This window comes from Delphinapterus leucas, chromosome 7, assembly GCF_059928025.1.
Source record: "Delphinapterus leucas isolate spDelLeu-1000000601 "Yukka" chromosome 7, BTC_Dleu_Yukka2, whole genome shotgun sequence".
Classification (NCBI taxonomy): domain Eukaryota; kingdom Metazoa; phylum Chordata; class Mammalia; order Artiodactyla; family Monodontidae; genus Delphinapterus; species Delphinapterus leucas.
Genome location: NC_143135.1, coordinates 22,310,607 through 22,330,000, shown reverse-complemented (window position 1 = coordinate 22,330,000; position 19,394 = coordinate 22,310,607). Strand labels below are relative to the sequence as shown.

The 19,394-nt window shown below is 46.2% G+C and overlaps 1 protein-coding gene across 4 annotated transcripts in view; it reads left to right on the top strand.

Annotated features, from left to right (window-relative positions):
* The window catches only part of PRR5L (proline rich 5 like), an 82,268-nt gene that overhangs the window by 34,546 nt on the left and 28,328 nt on the right, over positions 1–19,394 (top strand). For all 4 annotated transcript variants that reach the window (XM_022583622.3, XM_089914919.1, XM_089914918.1 and 1 more), the window contains 2 exons: positions 3,339–3,387; positions 15,069–15,126. In XM_022583622.3, coding sequence (XP_022439330.1) covers positions 3,339–3,387; positions 15,069–15,126 — 107 coding nt within the window. The remainder of the gene's footprint in view (positions 1–3,338; positions 3,388–15,068; positions 15,127–19,394) is intronic.

Here is a 19,394-nt window from a genome sequence, read left to right as displayed (position 1 = left end):
GATGGAGAGGAGGAGACACAGCCCAGTGCATTTACATATAATTTTGAAAATGCATGTATGTTTTGTGTGTTTAAAAATCAAGATACTGAAAAAAAAAATCAAGGTACTGTATATTTCAGTTCAAAGGGTCTCTTGGAAACCAAATCATAGTTATGACAGAACAGCAAGTTAGAGCAGATTTGACAAGTGAATTTGTTGCTCTCGTGTAAATAAAAAATACATATGTTTTCTCTTCCCTTCTCACAAGGTAGCACATTATACACAGTGTTCTGCATCTTGCTTCTTTTTGACTTAACGTAATGTAGATATTTTCATATAATTACTTAAGAGCACTTCCTTATTCCCTTTTGTTTTTTTATGGCTACTTAGAACTTCATTGTACGAATGAACCAGGTTTTTATGAGCACTTTATTGGTGCACATTTACGTTGATTCCATATTTCACTGCAGCGGAAGTGCTGTACATGTATGTATTGACCTTGTGTAACTCATAACATGTGCAGACAGAAATAAGACAGGATTTTGTAAGGAACAGGGTAGCTTACTGATTTACCCACCCAGGACAATGGAATGTTGACTTAAATGATCAGCTAGGGTCTATTCTGTTCTGATAATTCTGTACAACAATACCTAGTAGAGAGGGTTTTGAACATGGAATTCTCTTACAATACCTGCTTACAGTCTATTACATTTAACATATATAAAGCAGATTGCCACACCTGTGTGTGGTTCCACTTCAGTAAAGGACTGAGGACCACTCTTATCAGTGTGGTGGGAGCACCTCTTCATATCCTGCCTCTTTATTCTTATCCATCACCATCTTGCTGCCCCTGGTATGGCTGCTGCTAGCTTCTGGGTCCTTTTTGCTATGCCTTTGTCTTGGCAGTTGCAACAAGTTCACTCTTTAATCTCTGCTCCTTTATCAGCTGATTTCTACCTCAAGCTTTGTCTTCCTGTAATGCTCTGCAGAATTCTGGCCTTGGCCAGGGCTTGCTGCAGTCCCGGCTGTAACTTAAGGGTGATGTACCGTTCCTGTCACTGCAGTCTGCAGCCTTTCCGCCCTCCCTGATAGGTAGGGGAGGAGATCTCTTGGATTCCTCAGTTGTGTAGCATCACAATGCTCCTGGGGTACCACCTGTCTCATCACGTCCAGCCCCAGTTCACGATTGTTACTCCTCCGCCTTGCTCCAAGTGGGTTTCCATAGCTCTTGACCCTGAAGGCTCACCTGTACTGACGACCTCTGTCTCTCTTTCCATTTTACCTGAAGCGTCTACATGAACACAGTGTCCTCCCAGCGTGGCTTCCTCGGGACACCAATTCCATAGCCTGCGTTTTAGTCTCAGAACCGTGTTGACCCCTTAACATTGTAAGTGCCCAAGATAATGCTTAAGAAACTCTGTTAGTAGTAGCCCGTTATGAGGACTTGTTTTTCCACTTTTTTTTTTTTTTTGCGGTCCGCGGGCCTCTCACTGTTGTGGCCTCTCCCGTTGCGGAGCACAGGCTCCGGACGCGCAGGCTCAGCGGCCATGGCTCACGGGCCCAGCCACTCCGCGGCATGTGGGATCTTCCCGGACCGGGGCACGAACCCGTGTCCCCTGCATCGGCAGGCGGACTCTCAACCGCTGCACCACCAGGGAAGCCCTACTTTTCCACTTTTTGATGAAGCTTGGCTTCTTCACCTATTGTTTTGAGACTTCCCAGTGGCCATGAAGACTTTGTTGGGAGGTGCTTCTCTTTCCAGCAGCCAGAAGCAGCCTCCCTGCCTCTTCCTGTTTCAGGGCCTCCCTCTGGGGCTGCCCACTTGATTTCTGTGTCCCGTCTGAGCGATGCCTCTGGCCTCGAAGACCAGCCGTGACCCACCTGCTCTTGGCCCAGTGACCGACGAAGGCTCCCCTGTCTCTGTCAGACCCACCCGCATCTGGGTGAACCCCTGGGTTCTGTGGATGGGATGGCCTTCTGAGAGCCTGCCATTCACTTGGATCTCAAAATGCAGTGTCCACCACAGATACGTTTTCTGTCCTGGCAAAAGGAAGGTATCTTCCTTGCTCAGCATGAGTTTTCAGCTTTCCAGGGCTCTTTCTGGTGCAGAAATTTAGATCATGGATGTTTCTTCTTCTTGTGACTCAGTCTTATTGTGTCTATCTTCTGCACACTGTGGCATCTTGTTGTAACTTCCTGTTTATCCTACAGCGACACGTGAGAATGCATTTTTTGAAGAGTTAAAACCCAGCAGGTGTTGTCAGAAGCTTGAGTGTTTGCTCTTTAGTAACCGTGTCCGGTGGGATGCGTAAATGAAGTTACTGGAAGTCCTGAAGAGTTTTTTTTTTCCTGGATCCTTGGTTTTAGATTCCTCACCTTATTTGGATCAAATTAAAGAAAGAGCGGTAGGGATAGTCCCATGATTTCTCTCAGGGAGAAGGAGGTCTGGTGCCAATACCACCGTGTTTTATTTTTATTTTTTAAGCACTTAAGACTCTTTGCACTTACCTCGGGAGTGTATCGATTAACCTGCTAGCTCTCCACACCCCTCCCCCCAAGGATGTAAGCTCCTTGAGAGCAGAGACCTCGCCTGTCTTGTTCACTTCTGAAAGCCTGGTGCTAGAACAACGTCTGGCTCATAAAGAGCAGCTGAATAAACGTTTGTGCTGCATAAATAAAATCCATCTGTTCTCCTTTGAAGGACTTTTAAGTCCCTTTGGGATGGGCAGTAAGGCCACTGAAACCATGGCACCAAGCTCAGTGTCTCCGATGGATTTGGAGGCGAGACTGGGTAGGGTTATGCAAAGAGATGTTGAATTTGCAGAATGTCTGGGTTTGAATCTTCACTCTGCCACTGACTTATTTGGGAGACCTCTCTGAGCCTCAATTTCTTTATCTATACACGAGAGATAATAATTGCTCCCCAACACACACACACACTTTGCAATCCTTGGGTGAAGAATGTATGAAAAATGCATTTTAAACCGTAAAGTCTGCAAATGAGGGGGAATTACAAAACCATGGCCTTTCTCTTCCTTATTTTTTGCTGCACATGAAGCCAGGTGCCCCTGCCTGCCTCCACCTCTGTTAGAATTGGGATCTCCTGTGGCTGCCCTCGTGAGATGCTTTATCTGTAAAAGTGAACTAAGGAGCAGATGCCTTCTAGGAGTTCCATCTGCCCCAATTCCCTAATGACCTTGGTGGGGGTGGGGTATTACTGGGGCCTAGGAAAGCACACTTCCGGCTCAGGCCTGGCCTCGGCCCCTGTGCCACTGGTGAGCACGGCAATTCACCAAGCATCTGTGAACTCCAGGAGCTATAGCATCAAGGGCTGCTTGACAGTTTTTCTCTCTTTCCAGGAGGCTGCTGAAGAGTGAACTTGGATCGTTCATTACGGACTATTTCCAGGTAAGCTGTGTGGGTCTGAGCTTGTGCTATATTGTGCACGTGGGTACGTGTACCTAAAGGAGTGACCGATACTGTAACCTGGACATGCCTTCAACGTCCAAAATTCTGTATCCCGAGTTCCTACTATGTGCTGGGCATTGCAGCGCAGCCCTACTGCGTGCTGGGCACTGCAGTGCAGTGGCAGTGGAGGCGTACAGGGCAAGCGTGGTCCCTGCTTTTATGGAGACTATAGCCTCAGACAGCGGTTCTCAGGCTTTTTGGTCTCAAGGACCCTGTTACGCTCTTAAAAATGATCATTTATTTGGGTTATCTCTACGTATTTTCACCGTATTAGAAATTAAGCCTGAGAAAATTTACTGTGTGCCTTAATTCATTCAAATAATAAACCTACTACATGTTAGCATAAACGGCATTTTTATGAAAAATAACTTTCTGAAAATAAAAGGAGAGTGGTATTGTTTTATATGTCTGCAAATCTCTACCTGCAGACTGGATCCCCATATCTGCTTCATAGTCAGTCTATTGTGATATTGCCCGTCTGGAAAATATTGCACCTAGTCTCTGGAAAACTCGACAGTACACTCAACGGAGGATGCAAGGCAAATAACAGCTTAGTGTTGTTAAGGAAATCGTTTTGACCATGTGGAAAAGGTCTGGGTGATCCCTCAGGAGACCCCAAACCACACTTTGAGAACTGCTTTCCTAGTGCCATTCCCTCCCACTCCGTGTATGGTACCTAATTGAGTGTAATGCTATGTCCCTTTAGCCAAGTTCTTTCTTGTCACTAAGCTTCTCGGTCTGTTCTGTTAAAGATAGAATTGAATCAGATAAGCTAACATCCCTCCTGCCTAGACACTGTTGTTATTGCAGCTAATGAGTTCAAGATTCCAGGTGCAGTCAGGATGGTTTCTAATCCACTGACACGAGATGCCTTCCTGACTCCATCCAAAGACACGTGGTGGGAAGTCCCCACACAGATTTTTTCAATAGTCAATACTATAGTACTGCAGGATCCATGGCTGGTTGTATCTGTGGATACAAAAAAACCTCAGATACGGAGGGTCAACTATAAATTATATGCAGATTCTCGACTACACGGAGGGTTGGTGCCCCTAACCCCTCGCGTTGTTCAAGGGTCAACTGTATACATATTTGTTATTCTAAAGTGTAATCCATCCCTTTTAATGGGAAGGTGACATAAAAATCCATAATAAATTGGTTTCAGGTTGGTGATATTATTCTGTATCCCAGGTGAGCATACTTTTAAGACAGTTTAAAGAGTTTTTAGCTTTTAAAAACAACACAGGCATCCTTCCATTTTCTTTCCATAAATCAGGAAGCTTAAACTTTTATGTGCACTTTAAAAGAATGACAAATGTCAGTTGTTTCTCTCTCACATGCACACCCACACCCACACACACCAGAAAATGACCACTTGGCCACTCTATATCTGGACAAAGCAAGACCCAGCAGAAGCCTGGAATTCAATCAGGGCAAATGTCTCAGCTGCTTGAAAGAAAACCCCTGTCCAGGGAGAGACAAACAAAGATTAAAAAAGAGATAATTAGTCACAAATGTGAATCATTTCAGTTGCCCTCGACTCAAAGGTCAGTCTTGTCCTCACTCTCTTCTCTTGCTGTCTCTAGTGATTGAGTTTTAAATCCAACTACAGAGAAGTGGTTTTTCAATCCCTCCTGGTGAAACCTGCCAGCCCAGCTGCCTTCCTCATTGACATTTAAAATAGACAGGGTTCTGTGTGGTTTCAGTCAAGTTTGAAATGTCAGTCATGTCTTGGCTTTGGGGACTACCCCTCGGATGGGTGGGGAAGGGCATTTGGGTGGGGATTTATTTATCTGGAAAGCCCTGAGGTTTTGGGGGCAGTAAGTGCTGCTTACAAAGTATGCCAGACACTTAACAGCTGGTAACCACATGTCATTTTTTTATCGAGTGCTTAATCAGAGAAACTGCTGGTGAATATTGAGTCTCTTTCTGGGGGTGTGGGGTATGAACTGGTTTTCACAGTTTTGAATCTGGGTTTTTCCTTAGTTTATGGTGCTAGACGGGAGAAAAGCCTGTCCTAGACACTGTTTATTAAAATGTAGGTTTTAAGTCTCATGTAGGCACAGAGCCTTTTTAAAAATGTGTTTGGTTCTCCAGTCCCTAGAAATTACCTAGCACATAGTAGATGCTCAATAAACTTTATTGGGAGAGAGGGAGGGGTTGCCCACCACAGATACATGAGAGATTTTAGGAGTTGCACACAATGGTATTAAATAACATTCACCTTTGTGGTAAGTGTTTCCTTTCCTTATTTTCCTTTAGCTCTTCTGATCATGCCAGGGAGAGTCTTCGTTTGTGCCCTTGTGTCTGTTACACTTCTGCAAGACTTGGTGATCTCTCTTGTTTAAGGAAGAGAGAGCAGGTTTCAAAATTAGTGTCTTCAGCTAGAAGCAATGTCTAATTAGGATTACATAACATCATTTTGTTGAGATTGAGTTGATCCTTGAGTTACATTCTATTTATGGTAAATGGTGTTGCTGTGGTTTCTTTTATAAACATATTTATGTTTTTAAAAAGTGGATTGATTGAAGAAAAATAGTATACAAAGAATAATAGTGTATGTGGCCCTGGCTGTGACCAAGTGGTGAAGGTGGTTCAAGAGAGACTCAGGTGTGGAAAGTCCTTCGCTAGGCACCCTTGAAAATGGGCTGGTTTCAAAGCCACACCAAGAAGAGCTTTTCAGATGAAGAGGGAAATCCAGGAGGCAAGGCTGATAGAGGTGACCTCAGCCTTCACACTCAACTATCGGATGTAGTTTCAAGAGGGAAAGTCAGAATGGGCTCCAGAAAGAACATTCCTCCAGCAAGGAGGAGGGAGGAAGGTCTGGGGACAAGTGAGGAGCAGAACCAGGGGGGTGGACAGGTAAGACCCAAATGCCATGGATGTGGCTGTTGGGGAAGGTGACGAGTGGGTTCCTCCGTGTGGAGGATGAGATGGCCACTCCCCCCGCCACCCCTCCTGGACATCTGGACTCAGCAATGAGGTCTGTCTCCTGGGACCCAGACCCCCCACCCCAGAGACTGCTACTTGTAAAAGCCATCACCGTGGCTCCGCTTTTGAAAGTGAACATTCTCATTTTGCAGCTTTGAAGAAAGACTCACAGAAAGATTGTCTTCAGTGAAGAATAATGAAAATGACCCAAGGTGAGGGCAGGGGCAGAGCAGGCGGAAAGATGGTGCTTATCTTGTGTCTGCACACAGAGAAGACAGGCTGTTTGATTGACAAAAGCACAGATAGATTTCCATATGACAGAGGCCAGAAAAATCTTTGACATTTCCAGTATTGATTTTCCTTTTTCCTCCGTCTGTTTTGAATTGCACCCAGAAGGAAAATTGGGGTTTCCGACAGGAACTCTACATCCTAGAGACAGCTCTGCGGGGTAATTGGTTCCTTTTGTCTTTGGAAATGGTTGACAGGAAATGCTCTGCATTTTTCTCTTACCTGATTAGGTGCCTTGGTGGTCCGGGGCCTGGGGATGGGAGAGGTGGCTGATCATACTTTCTGTGCTTCTGCATCTGCTGGTTGTGTTGTGTCTGTCGAAAGCTTTTCCCCAAGCCCAGAAAGTTAAATTATTTTTGGTGGAACTAGAGTTTCGCTTGATACAGAGACTCAGTGTGTAGCCAGTGGCTTTGAATAAGATAGTACCTAAGAAAAGGAGAAATTTGGCCACCATACTTGTCAGTAGGGCACGGATGATGTAAATGTTTGATGTAAAGGTTTCCATCTACTGCTCGTATCTGTGGCAGTCACAAGAGGCCACTTTCCCCTTAGCTCATCATTATCAGAGAAGATTCATTAAGGGCATGTGGCATGTGGCAGGGAGCTGAAGGAGAGACCCACGGAAGCATCCTGGTCACCATGGAGTTTGAAATTGAAGTGCAGGGAGGTAGATGCATCCGTATAGGGGACACACGGCATCATGTTAACTGAAACCCTGAGTGGATGGTAAAGGCTTAAAAACAGGCCCAGTATAATCTTTACTATTCTTTAAGATTATTAATCTTTATTATTAACAATAATATAATTATTTAAGAATAATAATCTTAAAGATTATCTTAATAATCTTTAAGATTATTAAATAATAATCTTAAAGATTATCTTAATAATCTTTAAGATTATTAAATAATAATCTTCTTTAATCCACCTGGGAAGGCTTCTAAAACAAACGGAATTCCCAAAAGGTGAAAAGAGATAATTAGGTGAGCAGAAGGTAGTAAGGCACAATTCCCATATACTCTGCTTTGAAGGTAAAATTGGGGCCAGTATACAGAAGGGCTTTGAACAAGAGGAGCTGGGCTCCAGTGAGAGGACAAGCAAGAGGGGAGAGGATGATGTCTTTAGGTGAGAAGGTCGTTAGAAGTTGCATCTTGCATTTGGCCAGTACTTGGAAGAGAGGCCTTGGGGAGTCTGTGAACATTGGGGTGGCTTAAAGCTCCCCTTGGCTGTTGAGAGGGGAGAGAAAAGGTGCTAGTCTGGGGGCTGCCAGGAGGACCCCTGGATGCTTCAGGCTGCCCTCCTCGGCAATTACTTGAATTTTATGCAATTATTTGAATAATTTTATCGGACTTTCCTGCAATTTTATGAAGCAAAATGGAAAAATGAGTCTTGAAATTGATAACCACAGATCTTAATATAATTGAGAGAAGGATGGAAATCAATGGGTATATGCGGAAATGGCAACTCTTCGGCCTCATTGCACTGAGGTTATTACACATTCCGTTGTTAAGGAGGGAACATGTAGGTACCAAATGCTGCAAATATATCACCTGAAGACTAGCTCTGAAAATGAGTTGTAATTAGGGATTTTATCATCCTTTTTGGCTCTGTGGGAACAGAACTCCCCCGATATCATGTAAGTGTCTAGGTCCACATGGGTATGTGTTTTTAGGAACCCATTATGGATGAAATTGGGTGACTTCCAAGTAGACTAGGCCGGAAATGGCAGGAGACAGATTTAGGGAACCATTGGGGGAAGGGATGGAAGGCAGGGGTAGATGCTGGAAAAGTGGAAACATCCAAATACGTGGAAACATCCAGCAGCTCAGTGGCCATAAGAAGTCAAGACTGAGGTGGGAGGTCTGAGAAATATTTGTTAGACTTGGAAAGCAACAGGCGACCTTTCTTGGAGGCTGTTTCACAGCTATAAGGAAGACTAAAATAGCCATCATGGTAACAACAGCTAATATTTTCAAGCATTTATGTGCCAGGCATTGTTCAACAGTTCTGAGCGGTTGGTTCTCAAAGTGTGGTCCCTGGACCTGCGTCTTCAGCATCACCTGAGAATGTGTCAGAAAAGCAAATTCTCAGGCCCCACCTCAGAGGAACTGAGTCAGAAACTGAGGGGACTGCGGCACAGCAGCCTGTGTTTTAGCAAGTCCTCTGTGATTGTCACGTGTGCTCAAGTCTGAGAACTGCTCCAAGCATTGAGGAAAATTTCATTATTACCGTTTAGCATATACTGCAGCTGCACCTGGGTAAAGGAGGGTTATCCACAATCATACAGCTAGTAAAAGCTAGAGCGGAGATCAAACCCAGGCCATCTGGCCACGGAAGAAAAGCTTTTGGATTATACTTTAAATGTTAAAAATGCCTGGAAGATATCCCCTGAAAACCCCAGAGGAGAGAAGTTTCAGTGCTTTTAAATTTAATTTTACTTTATTTTTTTAGGATCCAGCACAACAGACATGGGACCATTTTCCTGCTTCCTTGTAAAATAACTTTGAAAAAAGCCCAAATTCACCCTTTTAGTGAATTTTACCCTTTTACCAGCGAAATGGTGCTAAATGAAGATTAAACTTGTACCAAGTTTCACATTTTCTTCATTCCCCATCTGGGGCTTTCTCTCTGGTCTCATCGTACCCACACACACAACCCCAGGACTGGGTTATTAAGAGCTCTCTGGTCCTGGGGGTGAGTTGTGTTTATAAGACTTTTTGTTGCTTATCTAGGAAGGCATCCAGGTTCACAGGAAATGTAGACATCCTAAGAGATGATGGCTGTACTTTCAACGTTACAGAAGAGAAAAAAAATGGAGGTGGCCCATGATTTCCATCACTGGCTTGGTGCCAACAACAGCAACTTTTGCAGACATTGCTATCCCTGGAAACAAATGCCTAGAATGGAATTATTGGTCAATACAAGTTCTCAGTAGGCAGAGTGACATGCTGCCAGACACCTCTGGGATGGGAAAGGATGTCTCATTTGGGAATAGCATCCACCTGGGAGCCAGGTATATGCCTTGCCAGACATCACATATGGTAGTGGAGAGGGAGACCCCAGGAAAGTACTTTTGGAGAGGCGGAAGTTGAGAAGCTAGTAGCAGGATTGGGCAGCAGCAATGACCCAGCTGGATGGAAGCTTTGGTGGAACCCAGTTACATGGCCTGAAATTGCCAAGCCAGCTGCCCCCAGTATCTGAACCGAGTGGATCTCATCTACTTTCCCTTGTGGGCAAAGGGCATTGAAAACCTCTCCAACTGAGAGGGCAGAAGAGTGCGATGCCTAAAAGCGCCAGCCTTTCTGCCAGGAAGGTCTGGATCCCAGTCCTTGCTAGAACACTTACTGGCTGTGTGACTGTAGGCATGTTACTTAACCTCTCTGAACCTCAATCTTCTTAGTGGTAATCTAGTTGTAATCGTAGTACCTACCTCAAAAGGTTGATGCAGTGACTAGATGCGATGACGTACATCAAGTGCTTTGTACAGAAAGTGAGCAGTGAATGAATGATAGCTGTTCACCTTAGTATTTTTTTAATCATTGTTGAAGTAAACCAGAGTAATATCCTGGGGGAAAGATTGGGGCTTTGGATTCCAGCCAACCTGGGTGCAAATTCTGGTCTCACATTTGCTAGTTGCTTCTCTGAACCTCGGTTTCTTCATCTATATAAAGGGGATAAGTTTGTGGCAAAGGTAGAGTGAGATAATGCATGAGAAGGGTATAACACAGTGCCTGACAAAGAGTAAAACAATAAATAAAACTCCACCGTCATTCTTTGTGTTCTCATTATTATCGCCACTGCTAAAGCATTAGAAGCGACAGGTGGCTGGCAGCCTTAAGCATTTACAGAATTCCTACCTTGTGTGGGAATAGCATCATTCTCCTCACCCCCTAGCTTGTTGGTTCCCCCTTTTCCTGAGTCCTTCTGGCCGGGTCGAGGAGGAGCCTGCTTGAAGATGCATGTGGTTGACATTGACAAGCCCTGCACTACAGCAGCCCACCCTCTCCTCTGCCGTCCTCGCCTCGTCCTGCCCACCCTCCGTGATTACCCGGGATGAGCTCGGTCCTTCCAACCCACTGAAGGCTCCATGGTTTTGGATGCCTTTCCACAGACATCCTTGTTTTTTGCATTTTTCCTTTGAGCCTTGTTCTGTTGGCAGCCCATTTTCGATGTCTTAATAGAAACAGATAGGTCAGCTGTTTTTGACTTCCGGATCCTCTGCCACTTCCTTAGAGCGCTGTGTATTCCCCGTCCAAGTTCATTTATGGGGGCTGCATGAAGTGACAATGGGCCCATTTCCTAGGTGGCTGCTACTGAATGTAACTAGTAGTGTTAGCTAGTTACGTTCATGAGTAATGTTAACTTGTAATGTTTTTTGGCTTGAAGCCTTTGGGCTGGGGACGTGATGCGGTTGGTGCCATCAGGCAGGGAGTGGGACAAGAGAAAAGTGAGGATCTTCTCCAGCTCTGTTCCCATACATTTTCTCAGCACCTTCTACAGTCAGGCATTTGTCTGGGGCTGGGAATACTGGCAGGTGAGGCCAGAGGGGACAGACACTTCGAAAGACAAACAATGCAAGGTAGCTGTCTAAATCCAGGCTGGTTTTCTTTTCTTTTTTCTTTCTTTTTTTTAGGTCTCAGCAGCCTTAAGCCCCACAGATGTCCAGTTGGTGTGTCCTTAGGTGAAGTGACCAGCAGACAGGGTGGGCTTCGTAATTTGCAGGGCCCAGTGCAGAATGCAAATGTGGCTCCCACCAGGGTGAGGAACGCACTCTCCTTCCCATGGACCTGTGGCCACAACGTGTCGTGGACAGGGGACCCCCAAGAGATTGTAACCTTCATGCTCTCGGTACATAGCTCAGGGGTGGTCGAGAGGCCCCCAGCTGAGTCATCAGTACTCAAGCCAGAGCTCTGCCATCCCAGGGCAGGGAGGGGGGGCTGCCACCAGGCCTCTCCCCAAGATGCCACAGAGCACCAGGGCCTGGGCCCCTGCCGACGCAACCCTGTCACCACCTCGGGAATAGAAGGATGGCAGTGGTGGGGCAGGGCAGGGGAGACCAGCAGGGTGGAGAGCGGCAATGGGGGTGCGGAGCAGGGCCCTGATAAGCCCTCCTGGGGTGACTGTAGAAGGCAGGACCATGAGTGAGCTGAGGCTGAGCCCCTGCGCTGTGTTCTGTTTCCCCAGCAGGCTTCACTTACAAAACACAGATTCAAAGCTAAGACTATTAAGAAGTGAAGATGGCACCTGCAGAGCATTAAACCCCAAGCATGAGGCCCTTCAGAGCACCGGGCCCTCAGGATTACAGGGCCCTTTGGGGCATAGGGGGCCCGTGTGACTACAGATTCCCAGGGGAGAAAATGATTGGCTCAGTTTGAGACCCAGGTGGGGTGGAGGGCAGGCACCAAGCCAATCAGCTAAGCTGAAGATGCAGGCTAGATTCAAATGGTTCGAGCATGCAAGATAGGGAAGCGGGGCTTTGAGCCAGGCTGGCCCAGAAGATCCTAACTCACTTAGAACATGCCAAATAAAAGATGGAGACCGTGCTTCTAGCTGCAGTTTATTCAACTGTGAAATGAGAGCCAAATCTACAAAGCGTAGGGGTATAAACATTTTCAAGATGCTTTTGAAAGGTGCTTTAGCTTCCTGGAAAATATGTCCACCTAAAAATTATGGAAACTGTATGTGACCCGTTGATTTGGACCACAGGGCTGGGGAGAGGGGAGAATGACTAGATGATTCTTAAGGCCCCTTTTAAGTTTTTGTTACTGTTATTTTGGTCTAAGCTATAGAATTTCTATGCTGTGTATCATGAGACATTTTTAAGTGAATGTTTTCCATTCCTTCATAGTACACAAATAACTTCTTCTCCTTGAAAAAAAATTTTTTTTTTTGCCCCAAATGTCTCCTTGAAGGGGGAAGACATAGAAAAGAGGAGGAAGGAGAACCTGGGCCACTTTTTAAAGTTTATGTCGTAAGATGCAAAGAAGTTTTTATCAAATGAAAATAAATACCATTTTTAAAATATGAGCAAGGTGTACAAATGCATGGGGTATCAGAATTTTAAGGACCTACATCACTGTCTCTCACAAATATTCTGTCTCTTATCTTGATTTCTTAAAACCAAAGAATGGTCTGTAGCATCAAAACAGGCAATATATACTCAATATTTATTAGCTTCTGCTATGATCTAGGCACTGTTCTCAGAGCCAGGGGGACTAAATTAAGTGGTCCTCACTCCTAAGGACCTAAAATCCTAACACATAAGATACAGGGTTTGAATTAATTTCCATTATTAACTAATGATATAACCTGGACTAGTTTTTTATCTCTCTCAGTGCCTTGGTTAGCCCCCCATACCTTTAAAATGTAGATAATTACAGTGAAGGAACAAAATTATGAAGCCTGCGTCATAGGGAGGAGTCTCTCTTACATTTGTAGGTGCATCTCAGAAACATGAAATTAAGGAGAGTTTGTAGGTGTTCTGGAAGAAGGCTGAGGTGTCAGTGTTGGCAGTAGAGGCGGTGACAGAGAACAATGCATCAGGAGTCCTTGCACGGAGTGCCAAGGGGACTCCCTGAGGCCCTCGTCTGGGCCAGTGAAAGGGACCCGGGCAGACACTTCAGACCTCAATTGGGATCTTTGCTCAGAACCATTCAGGGGGAGTGACTGCCATCTGGAAACACCTCCACCGTCCATTCCTGCCCAGCTCAGCTGGCACAAAGTCCTGATTTGGATCGTTTCAGTTTGGTGCTGTGGTGTTTTCTCGCTGCTGGGATTCGTGTGCTTGGCTAGAAGGTAGAGAACACAGAGTTTCACCTTAAGTACCTGTCTGTTCCATGATTCCTAGTACAGGAATTGATTTTTTTTTTCCTTTAACAGAGTTGGTAGACTCCTATAGGATGTCACTCTAACTTTGAGTTGGAGTTCCGTCTTGAAACTGAATGGTGGCCAATTACTTTTTAAATTAGGTTATAGCTTGTGAATTTTAATAGGACCTATAAAATCTGGTGTGTATGTATTAGTCACAGGAATGTGACAGTACCTTTGATCAAATACTTTAATATACTTGATGTAGGTCCATTCATTACTGACTCTCTTTACCTCCCACTCCTTTTGTGAAGATAGCTGGGCTAAAAGAGCAACTCTTGTCATCACTACCCAATTCCACTGATTACCGGCAACATAAAACACCGTGTGTGTTTGTGTGTGTGTGTGTGTGTGTATTTATAATGGTTAATTATTATAAGAACTTTATGATATTGCTGTTGTGATGTCATTTTGTAGATGAGGGACTCAAGACGCAGGGAAATGAAGTCCAAGGTCACACAGCTAGAAAGTCGCTGAGCTGGGACTTAAACCCCTGTCTGATGTCCAGGTTCTTTCTTCTCTGCCATGTATGCTCTCATCATCACTGTGACAGGGTTCAGGGTTTTATAAAAGAGAGTACTAAGAAACGCATTAGGTTTGGGGTAGGATATATACCACTGTGTATCCCCTACCCCATAAGCATAGGCCTTTGCTAATCTAAAGATGTGTGGTGAGTGGGGAGGCATCCTTACTCTCTGAGCTTCTGTGACCTTTGGAGGCGCTGCCTGCGTCGTGTGGGACCAGCTGTAGCCTTCTGAGGGAAGGAGGGGTCTGGGTGGGAAGACTTGCTGGAAGGCTGCAAAGCAGAGTGGGCAGAACATGGCTTGTGGAGCTAGGAAGACCAGCTCTGTGTCCTGTGTTCCAGCCTCTTCCCCGACCATCAGTGAAGTCAGGGTAATGGCACCGACTTGACCGGACTATTGGGAGGGTCAGAATTAGATGAGCTGAAGAATATAAACGCTCTGATACATGCAAAACACTCAGCAATTGTTAGTTGTAATTGCAAAGGGACTTCCTCTTATTCCCTCTTTCCACAACTTTCCCACGCACACGCTCATCGACGGACCCACACTCACTGCTGCCTAAAGTCTTGTGGGCAGTCTCTTTCATGCTAGCGTGAGAGATTTATCGTTTTTATAAAAAATCATTTTTATAAAACAAATCCATTATTTCTGCATAATTTCCCATTGCTTCCGTGCTCCCTTTTCTGAGTTTTACACGAAGGGCTTGAAGGACATTGGGTGTCTACCCTAGTCCTTCCAGAGAATTCAGCCAAGCTTGGGGCAGCCCATTCCCTGGTCAGAGGGACGGGGATGGCACTTGGGTTTGGCTCTCATCTCCTTCCTTTGCTTCGGGCTGTCTCACTGATGCCTCCAGAAGCCTCGGCCTTCCTAGAGGATAGAAGGCTTTTTTCAGCCTGGAGGCTTGAGCAGCGCCCGAGTGCCTGGAACCCTGTGCCCTCGCCCACTGGGAGTGGATCTGGGTTTGTCACGCGGTGAAGTAGCCCAACTCTTGTGTCCTTTGTTCTCTTTCGGCAGAACCAGCTTCTAGCAAAAGGACTGCTGTTTGTGGAGGAGAAGATTAAGCTGTGTGAAGGCAAGTACAAGGCGGCCCCCGTCCGGCAGGCCCCTGACTCAGCCTTTGATGCTCGGACAGCCGGAACGCTTCTGTCCAAGAGAGGCGCGTGCCTCACCCCGGCCGCCCCTTCTCCAGCTAGGGGGCAGCATTTCCACCCGAGTTCGCCACTCCCAGCAATGCAAGTCAGACTGTGTTTTGGGAACTGAGGGGGAATTAGGGTGGCCTCTTTGGAGACCCCCGTTAAGGGGGGTTTTCATGGGATGCATGCTCCTTTGAAGGGACAACTTATACTGCAGATCCTGCCATGCTGTTCCCTCTGGTTTGATCCAGGCTATTTCCTATTGGCCTTTGTATAATACTGTTTCTTGAGGTGGTGCATGTCAGGAGGCCAACCCACTTGACGGACAGGAGGCTAAGCAGGCACCTACTCAATGGGGGGTGATTTACTAAACAAAGAAAAGGGCTTCCCTGGTGGCGCAGTGGTTGAGAGTCCGCCTGCCGATGCAGGGGACGCGGGTTCATGCCCCCGTCCGGGAAGATCCCACATGCCGCAGAGCGGCTGGGCCCGTGAGCCATGGCCGCTGAGCCTGCGCGTCCGGAGCCTGTGCTCCGCGACGGGAGAGGCCACAACAGTGAGAGGCCCGCGTACCACAAAAAAAAAAAAAAGTGCTAGAGTCAAGCTGACAGGATAGAAAGGCACTAAATGGATCTGGGAGGTGGCCAAAGGCAAGAGTCAGCCGACCCCGTGGCTCCACCAACCGCTAATCTCAGCTCCCACCAATGTGGATCCAGATGCAGCTTTCCACCTACTTCTTGGGTAACTTTTGGCAAGTTTCTCACTTCTTTGAGCCTCGGTTTTTTAAAATAATTTTTAAAATGATAAAATGGGACTAGGGATCGTAGGGAGTATAGGAAGTACAACTGGCATAGCTCCATACCTGGCACATAGTAGGTAAGCAAACTGGTTCCTTCCTTTTTTTTTTTTCCTATTCCAGCCTAGAGACCTCCATCTGTAGGTCAAGTTTACTTCTAGATTCAGACTTATCAGGCAGTACGTCATTCGTTTTTTCTTCCCCTTCCCTGGGAGAGACACTTGTGTCCAGTGAAGTGTCTCCTAGAAAGACAAAGTAGGAAGAAAAATGAGAAATTGACACTGGAAGGTCCCAGTGCCCAGCACACAGTGAGTGCTCACCAAACCTTTGGAAAATGAGAGGTTTGAAATTAACCGCTGTCTATTCAAGAATTGACTGAGCCTGCAGCCTTGTTTCCCTCCAATGCAACTACGCCGAGATTTTTTCAACCTTAGAGATACCCAGTAACCTAAGGCCTTATTTTTGAGTGACCGGCTTTGACAAGAGCTTCGTGGCCCTTTTGCGTGTTGGAGTTAGGCTAGTACACCAGTGTGAAAGGTGGCTGCCTGCCCGTTAGTAAGTCGTTTGGAGTTATTCCGTGCTCCTGGAAATGCGGAAGGCCAGCATTATGAAAGAGATGCTGAGAAAACCAGAGCGTCAAGGACCCTTAAAAGGGAAAGTTGACTGTCTGTCATCCAAGTGACACTTAACATAGCTACGTTCAGAGTGAAAACTCAGGCACAGAGCTAGACGGGATAAACAAAGGGCGTCCAAGGTTCTGTGTTTCTGCCCCAAAGCACGACTAGAGAGCAGTGGGCCGGGATATTCTTGCTGGGTCCCTTCTTGTCCTGGGGTCTGGGTGGCAAGGTTCTTTCTGCACAGTGAAGGGGCAGGTGGGAACCTGTAAGGGTCTTTCACATCTTTAACCAGAACATCTCTACTTTTTCATTTTGTGTGTTACAACTCCAAGAAAGATTTTATTTGGATAAAAGGATTCTTTTGCTATAAAATAGAGTTTTGATCCATCCTATCACTGAACAACCTTTACTTTATTGACCTGGCTTGTACACATCCACTCTACCTGACGGCTGCAGAAGGGACAGAGGTAGCCCCTCATTATGTGGTACTCTTTCGTGGACAGAATATGCCTTGTTACTTTCTGTAATCTTTTCTAGAGCTTTAGTGACCTTGGCTTTAAAGAAGTTTCTCATACCTCTTCTATACACCTCTGGCGATCTAAACTTCTATGGCAACTAGAGGACAGTTTTTATAGGACAGTCATCTAGAACCTCCCATCCAAACCCCTTTCATCTTTGCTGGGGGCTAAGGCCTTGACTTGTGGGCTGTTCTTGGAGATGGAGTCACCTCCTTCCTTTAAGTCTTTCTTCCCGGGGCTACCCTGTTTTGTTAGCCTGTGTCTCTCTGATGTTCTTCTCTGAACACTTTCCAAAACCTTCACTCCTCTCTGAGATTTGCAGCAGGCAGTTAGACCCAGGTTCCCAGGAGAGGCGCCTTCCTGCTGCCAGGTTGAAGGATGGCTTTATTGCTAATGAGTATTCCATCTTGGAGGTGAAGGGGAGTAAGTAGGCACCAGCACTGAACAGCAGGCTTCTCTGTCACTTCCGTCCAGTCGGGAGGGCCTCTGCTTATCTTTCTGATGGAAGACTTAGGATAAGGGCCATCAATAAAGGAGCTGGCATAGCCTTTTCTCCTTTGAGATACACTCTCCAGGTGTTGGGATTCACCTTGGTTTTAGGCACCAGGATGCCCTAACATTTCAGACCATCCTCTTGACTTCCTGACCTCTTCTCTGCAGTGAACTAGCCTACCTTTGAAAAGAGAATGGTGATTGATACATTCATTCAAACATTTATTGATTGTCTACTTTTTTTTTTTTTTTTTGCTGCGTTGGGTCTTCGTCGCTGTGCGCAGGCTTTCTCGAGTTGCGGCGAGCGGGGGCTACTCTTTGTTGTGGTGCATGGGCTTCTCATTGCAGTGGCTTCTCTTGTTGCAGAGCATGGGCTCTAGGCGTACAGGCTTCAGTAGTTGTGGCACACGGGCTCAGTAGTTTTGGCTCGCTGGCTCGAGAGTGCAGACTCAGTAGTTGTGGCGCACGGGTTAAGTTGCTCCATGGCATGTGAGATCTTCCCGGACCAGGGCTCGAACCCGTATACCCTGCATTGGCAGGCGGATTCTTAACCACTGTGCCACCAGGGAAGTCCCTGATTATCTACTGTTTACCAGGTACTTTGCTAGGTGCTGGGGACACAGTGGTGAACAAAACTTCATAGGATTTCAGGTCCTCGAGGCCCTCACTACCTGGTAGTGGAGACAGGTATTAATCAAATCACCATCAGATATAAAACCCCAACTGGGACAAGTACTAAGAATACAATCCATAATAGGGGGATTTGGCCAGTGGGGGAGACTTTCTTGTGGAAGTAATGCTGGAGTTGAAAATATTAAGATAAACGGATGTACATTAGGCAAAGAGAGGAGAGCAAGAACAGTCTAGCCAAAGGAACTAGAACGTGCAAAGGCCCTGTGGCATGGAGGGGGCATGGTGAGCATGAGGGGCTGAAATAAAAGTCACATACAAGGGGAATACAGAAGAGGATGAAGACACAGAAGAAGGAAGCAGACTCTCCCCAGCCAGATTGCCTATGCTGTGGTTTCTTTATCTAAGAGCAAAGGAAAGTGTTGGAGCTAGCTATTAAGTCCTGCTCTGTCCTGTCCCATATTTGGGTTAAAAGGTAACCTCCTTCCACTCACCAGCCCTAGTATCTGCAAAAACCTATGCACTCAGTACTTGCCATTCATTCATTTAAAGATTTCCAAACATTGATTTACTGATGTGTCTGGCTAAGTGCTAGAAATAGAATGGTGAGCAGGACAGACAGGGCTGGGACCCTCACTCCCATTCTAGTGGAGGAGACAGAGAGAAGTAAATGAGTGATTCCAACAACGTGTAATTAGCACACAGTGAGGGAAAGTAGAGGGTGCTGTGGATTTGCATTTCTCTCCAGTGTATTTCACTCTGACCTTTCAAAATCTGCACAGCTTTGGCCCTGCTAGCTACTAGTCACGCCCTCGTTCTGTTTTCTCTGCCAGCCACTGCTTTTGTTGTCCATTAAATTAATAGATGGACAACACTAAATGACTCTTTCAAGATCAGTTCAGTGGAACTGGCCGTGCATTGCCAGATGCATCTCTCAGGGTCTAATCTTGGCTGACCCAGTTTCCCTGCCTCAGCTGAGCAGAGATAGTGCCCAGTCAGCTCTGTTATCTAGGTCATTAAACAGCAGCCACCGTGCAGGCTCTGCTCTGCCAGTGCCTGCCTTTCCTGCAGGTGCAAAGTCCCTCGAACAGCCTTCCGGTGGCGTTGGGTGACCTATGTCCATCTAGCCTGGGGGTGGCGCTTGGCCAGGGCTTGGG